The sequence below is a fragment of the Schistocerca cancellata genome, unplaced genomic scaffold (assembly GCF_023864275.1).
Source record: "Schistocerca cancellata isolate TAMUIC-IGC-003103 unplaced genomic scaffold, iqSchCanc2.1 HiC_scaffold_823, whole genome shotgun sequence".
Taxonomy (NCBI): Eukaryota; Metazoa; Arthropoda; class Insecta; order Orthoptera; family Acrididae; genus Schistocerca; species Schistocerca cancellata.
The window spans coordinates 229,882-240,801 of NW_026046834.1; the positions used below are offsets into that span (position 1 = coordinate 229,882).

At 36.2% G+C, this 10,920-nt stretch overlaps 1 protein-coding gene across 1 annotated transcript in view; it reads right to left on the bottom strand.

Annotated features, from left to right (window-relative positions):
• Positions 1-10,260, bottom strand: part of LOC126143531 (CLIP-associating protein 1-A-like) — a gene marked incomplete at its 3' end in the record, with an annotated part of 235,094 nt that extends 224,834 nt beyond the window's left edge. Inside the window, 3 exon segments of the mRNA XM_049915437.1 lie at positions 482-692; positions 6,020-6,082; positions 9,894-10,260. Of these exon segments, the coding sequence (XP_049771394.1) occupies positions 482-667 (186 nt within the window).
• Between the last annotated feature and the right edge of the window lie 660 nt (positions 10,261-10,920).

Genomic DNA, 10,920 nt, shown 5'->3' on the forward strand with positions numbered 1-10,920 from the left:
TAGGTTGGCAGCAGTCACATGTGCAAGGCATTGTCTTGCATCTTCAATGGTTTCTACTGATTTTCATTGGAAAAAAAAAAAAACAGTTTATGATGGTTTCTGCCAAAAATTACTTTGAAACCATAATGGAACAGGATAAAGTACAAATTTGGATTGTAAGGGATGTACCAATTCTACGATAAATATTCTAAAGAATTTTAAACAACAAGCTACATTTTCATCCAATAAGTATCCAAATATGTCTGAGAACTACTGTCAGTCTCTGTTGACAAACTCCAGTCTATGGACAACTATGAAAACAAATTGGTTCAATATTAGCCCATCTTTTGGCACCATGTTGAGTTGAAACATTAACTAGCTGAATGTTTTATCTAGAGAAGATAATGTACAATTTTATGTATCTAACTCATCACTTTTGTAACAACAGTATAAATGCTTAGTGAATATTTATTACTACCTCTTGTAAAAATATTTAACTTACCTTACTATTGCCTGACTGCATCCAGGGTACCATTGCATCCATGAAAAGGCAGATGTCTTCACATTCTAAACTGTTTTCTGGGTTTGATAAGTAGGCTAGTAAGTTATTTGTAACAGTTAGTTTTACTTTTGTATCTGAGGTATCTAACAGTTTATTAAAGTCATCTAAGGATTTTGGAGCAGCCATTTTCTTGGATTTCTTTCTTTGGAACCTGCAACAAAATTAGTAATGTGTCATCTATTTCAATTCTGGAAGAAACATATGATTTACCAAATTCAACTTTTAATATGAAAAAAATAAGCTGCAAAAAAGATGTACAGTTAAGAAGAAAATCAACAACTTCCAAACATAAAACTTCTGTTCACAATTCAATCAATGTAAGTAAACTCACTACATACATTGTATTTTAATTTCAGATCTCTCTAGTCTGGTATTTTTAGGCTTGCTTGGTCACTGATTGGACAAACTATACAACGTCCCATTTACAATACAACAAAAGATTTTAATATGAAAATAACAGAACTTGCACACCCTACTGTATTTTCATGCCCTGTTGGATCCTTTTTCTTCTTTTTCTGATTGGAGTAGGGAGCTGCATTCTGCAATTAAGATGGGGGCAAGTGTAGCAAACAATATTCATTATTTCATAAAAAAAGAGCTAATACTACACATCTTAATGTTTGAAGAGAAACTAATTGGTCTAGTTTAAACCTACTGTATTCCAACAATTAATTCCTGTTACATAACACACACTTAACATGAAGTTTGGGAGACATTAATCAGAAATTTGAAGTGGTCATTACCAGAGATTAAGAAGCTGTATAGAAACAGAAAGGGTTTTGCTGGTTACCTGCAGTACTGCAAAATCAATACATCAGTACCACAGCATAGTGACACTGAGTGTGTGAGAATTCCCCCCCCCCCCCCCCCCCCCCCCCCACACACACACACACATCAGATGAGCCAAAACATTATGACCACCTGCTTAATAGCATGTTTGTCCATTTCTAAAATGAAATGCATCTTTGATTCTGCGTATCAGGGACCCCAACAGTTTGTTGTTAGGCTAGTGGAAGTATGTGGCATTCGATGTCTACATGCAGATCATGTAAATAACAGGACGCTGATTTGTCTATGCAGTGATGCTACCTGATGACCCAGATGGGTTCCGTAGCATTACGCTAGGCGAATGTGGTCACCAAGACATCAATGTGAGTTCACCATAATTCCGCAATTTCCTCAAACCGCTGTAGCACAGTTCTGGCTCCGAGACATGGATAAGTATACTGCTGAAAGATGACATCACCATTGGGGAAGGCATCCTGCATGAAGGGATGCAGGTGGTCACAACTGTCACTGTGTCTTCAATTCCTACCACAGATCCAATGCAAGAGCAGGAGAAAGTCTCCCATAACATAATACTGCTCCCACCAGCCTGCACCCGTGTTACACTATACATTTCAAGCCACTGTTCACCTCAATGAAGGCATTTGTGGAGACAATCAGTTAGCTAGTGCAGCAAAAATGTGATTCACCTGAAGAGCTGATATGTTTCCATTGATCAACAGTCCAATCCCTGTGTCTTGGCCCACTGCAAACGTAATTGATGATGTCATCGGGTCAACATGTGAACACATAGGGGTGGTCTGCTGCGGAGCTCCATGTCCAACAATGTACGATGAATGGTGTGCTCCAAAACAATTGTGTGTACACCAACATTGAGCTCTTTTGGTAGGGATGCCTCAGATCACAATCTATCCTACTTTATAGAACAGACAAGTCTCTGAATCGCACATTCTGTGAAGAATCATTGACATCCAACCATTTAGCATCTAGTGGTAGTTTGACTGTCCTTCTCCCTCTTTCCATAGATGCTCACGACAGTAGCACATGAACATTCAACCAGTTTCTCCATTTTGGAGATACTCATTCACAGGCTCTGCATAATAATAATAATAATAATTTGCCCTTTTTTAAAGCTGCTTACCTCAATGGATTTCCTCATTTGCAGCTCACATCTTCACTACGGTGATCCCCAGACTGTGTCTGCTCTCCTTACATACTTTTGTTACCGTGCCATGTGCCTTCAACGGCACCAAGCGGTATCCAACATCACAGTGGGCAGAGATCATAATGTTGTGGCTTATCAGTGTGTGTATGTGTGGGGGGGATGATCTCAGATCAATACCGAATAGCTACAGAATTATTTGCAAACCAAAATTAGATAAGCTTGTTAGACGAGGTTATGTGGATATAAAATAATGAAGCTACAGCCACAAACTGCTTGCAGTTCATTCCTAAATTTAAGAGCAATGTGGGCAAGTTGTCTGATAGCTTTCTGTTGTGTCAGTTTGCCTTTTTCCTGAGATACCTAAATGCTGAGGCTTGCATATCTTGCTGTCACACTGCTCAACATATTCCTTGCACTGTGGCAAAAAAAATTTTCCATACCATCTGCAGCAACCCAGCTTACCATACACAACTTCTCAATTACGTTCAGTGGTGAACTGTCAACAGCAGCCAACAATTAAGCAGTGTTATTTACAAAAGTGATTCACAGAATTGAATCGTATGTGCTTGGTTGGTTGAACTTGATGGAAGAGGGTGTGTGGTATAAAAATAATCAAGCTTCAGATAAAAAAAAAAAAAAAAAAAAAAAAAAAAAACTTCTTTCAGTTCATTCAAAAATTTTCTCCATGTGTGATTTTAATTGTCATACCAGATGCAGAAGTACTGATACAGGCCACATTATTTAATGATAGAAATGGCTGATAATATAGAAATTATTTCTCCTGCTTTCTGCATTTCAGAAACTAAAAGATTCAAAGTCTCAAGTTTTAACATGTCTAGCTATAACCCATACGACAACTGAAGATTCTCTGTAGTTTAAATGGGCTTTGAATGGTCGCTTTGCAAGTCTGCAAATGTAAAATGATTTTGTTTATGTTTTTATGGCAATGTCTCTGTGCTGGCACAGTCAAAGTTGGAGCAGCCATTTGCAATTTGGGGCTGACAGATGGAAACAGCATTGGTAGCTATTGGAGATCTTGTCTGGAGCATAGAGCATAGAGCTGTACTTTGAAGACTGAATTCCTCCCTCCAGTTAATGTTCTTCTCACAAAAGATGTGATGGCATGACTTAAAAAAAAAAACCTCAAATCTGCATTATAAAATGCATAAACAAGTTCACTTTCAAAAGTTAAATTTCCCACAATTCACATCATTACCTTCTGCATGCCTGTACCAAGTAACTTGTCCATTTTTGCTTTTAACAGTTCTTAACAGTATATAATTAACTTTCCCACTAATCTAGGCATACATACTATGTATAAACAAGTGTAATTTTTGTGGTTACTACCCCATAAGGTAACGGAGGTACACAATCATACAATTAATCAACATGCTAAATTACATTGACACTGCTGGAGTTGGTATTTGAGCTTAACTACATATCTATAAGATGTTATAAATAACGTTCTTCCCTAAGCAGTTTTCATAATGTGTGAGCAATTATACCAGTAAGTCTCCACAGTATCCCAGTACCACACTTTTCATGCCATGAATCTGTCATGCTAGAAGAGTACACTGTCACAGTGGAAAATCCAGGATAGAATAATGACAGATAATAAATGATAGACTGCTACTCACCATATAGCGGAGATGTCAAGTCTGAGACAGCCACAACAAAAAAAAAAAAAAAAAAAAAAAAAAAACTACTGAACACTTAAGTTTTCGGCCAGAAGGCCTTCTTCTGAAATAAGTAAAACACACACACACACACACTCTCTCTCTCTCTCTCTACTATCTCTGGCTGCTGAGGCCGGACTCATTATATATTTAGTTTCTACTGCAACAATTAGTAGTGCAGTATGGACACTATCCAGATTTTTTACAGGATGCATATTTTCATGGTTTAAAAACAGCTCTCTGTTCATGTTCATGAGCACAAAGTAAATCCAAGAGACCATCACAAACATTTTATGACAATTTAAATATAATCAGTACTTGACATTTCCCTGAATTCTTGAAAACTCCACTACTTCTATCAGAAAGTAAGGAAGGTTAGGATTTATTATACCACCATGATAAGGTTATTAGAGATTAGAGTTAAGTTCTGATAGCACAAAAACAGGGTTGGAATTTGTTCTGTCCTTAAAGCATACCATCCCAGTACTGCCTTAATAAAATCAGGGAAATCAAACAAACCTATATGTTGATGGACATACAAGAATTTGAACCAGGCCACTCCTGAATGTGAGACCAATACCTTAACCTTGTTTGGTCCCTCAGACAGATCTGATTGTGTGCTTTTATTTATGAAGGAATAAGTGGCTGGGTAGGTCAGTTCAAAGATCAGAGCAAGGCAAGGGAATACCAAGTCTAGTGATACCATAGCTATTAAAACATTGTGGTGTTCAAACTGATGTTTGGATTTAGGACAGGTGTATCTTAAAGAAGTGATTCATCAATTCCTATTTTGCCTTCATAACCCGTAGCTAACAACACGATCCAAACTGTGTTTAAATACAATATATTAAATCATGTTAATGTTCTAAGAATAATCAATAACTTCTCAAACATATATGTCGGTGCAGTAATGTCGAACAGCCAGTAAGTGTGATGTCCAGCATACTGAAATCTTCTAGGTACCCAAGGGTTTACAGTGATGTAAAATGACTTGCAAGCATTTTTGGCGCATTTAAATGATCCACACAAACAATATGAACTATGCAGTACATAACTGTTAGTACTTTATCCTGGGTTTCTTTTTTATATTTAAAAAAACAATCAACTACATAACTCTTCCCAGCAGATTTTATGACTCAAGTTCAGTAGCCACTAAAATATATTTTACTTATAAATTTGATGGTGATGTTTATTTCAACAACTATGCCACCCTTTTTATAGCCACAAATCTGTTTAAAAGTAAAAGTTAATTTCACTGAGTGAAATGATTTGAAAACCTACATCGAAATTGCACTATTTCAATTGCAGTGGAGAAAAATTAGTTGACTGAATGATGGCAAATGCTTCACTATTCTGTGAAAAGAATAGCACTTCAAAAACAAGAAATTATTTAATGAACTAATGTTAATTTTGTATTAGGTCACCAAATTACTAATGTGAACAAACACTTTTGATGGTATATCATCTTACCTATATAATAAACACAAATGGAACACTTCCATCCAACAAGATTGCTGAAAGGAATGAGCTCACAAGCAGACATTACTTTATTCTATACAAGTGTTTCACCTATGATTTGAATGCTTCTGCAATGTACATCTCAGGTACCATGACTACCCAGCACAAGTAAATTTTGTAGTGGCTTTAGCTTAAGAAATTACAGTGAGAGATATATTAAATGAAATAGAACCACTCTGCTCTCTTGTTCTTGTATAACTTTTTACTACTGGTGATAGCACATTAACACACTCACGTAAACAGAAAAAAAGCATCTGCAAATATTAACTATTTCCTTCTTTCAAAAAGTAGTAAATAAATATTTTAATCGCAATGTAATTTCAACTTACTTACCTGTATCAAGTAATTTATTGCACCAGAAATGCAGCTAACCGTGAACTGGATAGATAGCAAGCCCTGAAAATCATATATACAAGTTAAAGTTTCACTACATCAAGAAGGGTATTATTATTATTATTATTATTATTATTATTATTATTATTATGAGAAAGTGATTTATGGTACAATACTGACTCATTTTTCACAGCAAACCTGAATCTCAGATTTACTTACATACACAACAACATAAGTAAGAACAAATATAGATGTGAAATATCGCGACAAACTAAATTATGTTTAGAGCATACATTTGGTTGCAGATGACAAGCTACCTTTAATAAATAACACACAAGTGGTCCTGAAACACCATGCAAACAAAGTGTGAAGGTATTAACAAAAAGAAACAAATTGTTTGTTTGAAATAAATATCCACATAATTTTGTAATCATTTAGTAAAAATGTTCACATTACAGATTAAATAAAACAGAAACCCACTGACAATGGCACAGAGGTGCTGAAACATGTTTGGGAACTTGGAAAAAAAGGTGTTTTGCATCCAGCAATACTGCACACACTTCTTCAAAGATACTGGAATGCCTATACTCTTTCCAATACACATTCTCTTTAACCATATCATATTCAAGTAACAGTTCAGGCAAATACACATCCATCTCATTGCAACTGCATTTGTATTAAAACTTCCATAAAACAGCAATGCTTATAGTACTATCAAAATTTTCTGCTATATCAAAAACAACATACAAAGGATATGCCAAATGCTTCACCAGTCTCCATCCACAATATCATTAAAGGCATACAGCTGATAAAACTATGAGGAAAAACAAAAGAAGAAGAAAAAAAATGGACTTCATTCAGCCAACTACGGAATATTCATTATACCTTATCAACTTTTTATCCACTTTCAGATCTTTACTTAAACTGCAGGAACATTCACCACAAGACACAAAATGATGCAAGCCACACATCAACGTAAGAACACCCTTACTTCTATGCCACAAAAAAATAAATCCAATAGCATGACAATTTACAAACATGCAGCTAAAATAACAATACAACTAAATGGTAACAATTACACAGTGGGGGAGGGGGGCTTCTATTTTTCATGGTTTGTTTTCATAGCAAAAAGTGGGTTAAATATGGCATAAACATAGACATTGGGTTATGCTATAGCTCAATCTGTTACCACAAACTGTATTTGGCATTCATACTTTTTGGCTTCGTCAACTCAAAACTAAATTCTTACCTCCTAACCCAGACCCCAAGCTAAGCCATAGTCAATCTGTCACCACAACCAAAATTGGGTCGACAGAAGCGTCCGATCCCACGCGTCGGCTTTGACCCGTGACGTAAGGGTGTTGTCGTGTGTGATGTCATGTCGGCGCGGAGTTTGGTTTGAGTGTGGCTGTCTCCAGTTCTGTTTTATCTTATTTTATTTACTTTTCTGATCTGTTCGTTCTATCTCGTGAGATTTTTTTTTTTAATTTAAAAACACTTATTACTTATTTTAATTATCTGTTTCCTCCAATTTCTGTTTTAGTTTATTATATTTATCTTTCTGAGCTGTTCGTTCTATCCTGTGAGATTTTTTTTTTTTTTAAAAAAAGACAAAAAACACTAATCAGCTACTGAAGCATCTTTATCTTCTATGGGTTGCAGGGGTTACGACCCCTAGGGAGGTGGGCGGGTATTCATGCATGGCTGTCTTCACTTACACGTTGTAGCTACACAAGGTGTCTAAATTTGTTTATATTTAGTTTGCTCCCCACCCAAAACACCCCATTTCCCGTGCTTGTCCCGTTAGTGTCATTAGGCTTCATGTGGAAAGTGTGTGTCTTTGTTTTTGTTTCCGCCATATTTGTGACGTCATGGGTCAAAGCAGACGGGCAGGATCGGACACTTCCGTATTTCCCCAAAATTTCAGAGAAGGGAGGGGGCACCAAAAGCACACTCTAGCCTACACTAGTGGAATGAGGTCATGAAAAAGAGACATACAAAGTACTCTACAAACATCAGAACCTTAACCACCATACAAATGGAACAAATTCTTATGTTTGTTTAATACTGTAACTGAAAACCCGATACATTAAATTACATGTTTCTATGATTATTGTGCATATTTTGTGAGCATACAACAATCAAAGAACATGTGTAATGATTATTCACCACTGAACCTCTGACAAAAGAAGCAAATTTGCTATGAGATATAAATAGCATATAAATGATTATCATGTACACACTGGCATGCCACAGCAAACATAAACTCTCCACAACTAAGTAACTACAATGACAATTTCAGGATGTCTGCAGGAATTTTCTATCCATAGGCTACTGTTAACAAAACTGGGAGGAATCAATTTCATTGTAAAGTAAGCAGCAGTAGTTCATATCAGAACAAGGATTACTGTTTTCACTTTTTATTCATGGCACTGTCTATACCATAAATCTTACGCAAACATAACAATGAGGCTGTTAAGAACTCCTTTGAATTAGAGAATTACATTCAAAGTTATGAGGCCCCAAAATCTGATATACATTCTCCCTTAAACTTTGGCACATGCAAACACCTACACGACTATTAGCAGTGTGCCTGTCTGCTTACAATGACAAAGGTATGTAAACAGACTACTACTTGAAAACTGAATTCATTAAATATGTTCCATTATTTTTCTGCATCGCAGAATATCAGTTCATGAACGTCTGCACTACAATGCCATCACACTAGCACTCATCTGTGGCAATTAACAAGCAGATTTAAACAAGCAATGAAATCACAGAAGCAGACAAATGAATCATGAATAAAGGCCAGGCATATTTGATTACTGCCACCACTAATAAAGGAACTACCAGGAGTACTATTATATGACTTTTAGGAGTCCCATACTTTTCTATATCAACTGCTGAACAGACAACCCTACTACAAATAATAGTTTACCATGGTTGTGGGCCATCACTTACCTTACAGAGAAAAGTGAGACTGAGTGATGGCCCGTTTCTTTTTCCTGCATTTCACACTTTTGCTATTATTTCCATTAGTAGTTATTATAACTTTTTGAACAGTAAATTAATTCTTTTGTGTACAGATGCACTTAAAACATTTATTGGAGAGTTTAGTCAATGACAACTTATACAGAGGTCATACACACAAACTGTATCAACCTGAAAGTTAGCACAGAATTGTTGACAACTTTATCAATCATACTGGGGCAGGGGTGGATTAGCGGTTGGTCTGTTTTTGTTTTTATTTCTCTGATGACAAAGGTAACTGATTTGTTCATAATGCACTGTCCACAATAAACAACGGGAGAGCAATTTCTACCACAACGATACAAATACATACAAGGCAGAATCGCTTTATTGATAGCGCGTGAGAGAACAAGAAAAATTCTGTGACATAGCAATCCTAAAAAAACACTTACAGTTTTCGCACCCTGCTTAATCACATGGCTCTTTCGCTTTGTGACGGGCCTCAACTTGGAGCTGTTTTATTAATCGGCACTTAACTAAACCAACATTCATTGGTTTGTTCGCATCCCAGCATTTTGCAGAAACGATACACTTAAAGCACAGGTGAATCAGCAGTTGTCATTATTTTTTTTTTGTAAAGAATGCCATGCTTCTGCTACTGTTCTAAATGATAGTCTACCATTAGTATCGGTTTCCTTATGTTGTTAAGAAATGATGGTACCGGAACTTTGCGCGTCTCTACTAAAGCAGCCTTGCCGAACAAATGTACACAACTATTCCAAAAGCAATAATAAAACACTGAAGCTTGTGAAGTTACTTTGTGAAATCATCTACACAAAGCTATAAAACTGTTCCACATAGGTAGTGCGGTGGCGTAATAAGTAAACAAACTGCTAGCATCTACCTTCACCTTCGTGGGTGTGTTCCAAAGGAAGAAGTTTTTCGTTTCATAAATATCACAGTGACACTGAAAAAACATACACTGACGCTGTTCCTGTACAGTTCATCTTCTATATTATGTCCTATTCTGTGACTTAGCGACAATCAATAACAGAAACTAGATATGACAGTTTATATATCGTGCAGTGATAACTTTAGTTATTCGCATCAATTATTGTTTACTTAAATAACCACAAAAACAAAAACAAAATCAAATGATTCATCGTTGCACAAAAAGGCAAATTACTGCACTTGAGAAACAACTCATTAACACCACTTCCAAAAACCATAACTCCCACTCTATCATAATGTCACAGCATTAACTCAGTACACTAATGTAATCAAAGATACTAAATACAGATACACCCAGATCCAGAGCCTCACAGGTTATAGAGCAAAGGCAGTGATCACTGAGCAAGGAGAAAATAAATAAAATCTTTGACCGAGCTCTTGGGTTCGTGCAAAGGCTTTTCCGCACGCAACGATCTACCTGCACAGTACTCACACATCAAATCTGCGCAGAGAAATTGTAGCGGGTGGACAGGAAATGTACAGTAAATGAGATGCGTGTGAAATTGGAATCTTGAGCAAAATTACTGAAATGTGTGGGCATAAATCACGTCTGCGCCGATAAATTGTATCCTGTGAACTGAAAATCGCCGCAAAACGCGTGCGAAACGTTAAGATTCAATATTCCTACATCCGGATACGAATCTTTGCGTGTCAAAAACATATAAATAAAGTTGTTTCGTGTTTTGAGGGATGTCCAGTGACAGAAATCTAGAGGGAAGAAGAGAATTTATCTGTTAAAGATACTACGCCTAATTTCAAAGCATGCTCTAGAAAAATGCACAAATGAGATAACAGAAAACTCTGCAGAATACATCACTAAACATGAAGATAAGAAAAAATATAAATACATATTACAATGCTATTGTGCTTTCTTACTGTAAGGACAACGATTATAAGGGACAGTCAAATAAAAACGAGAC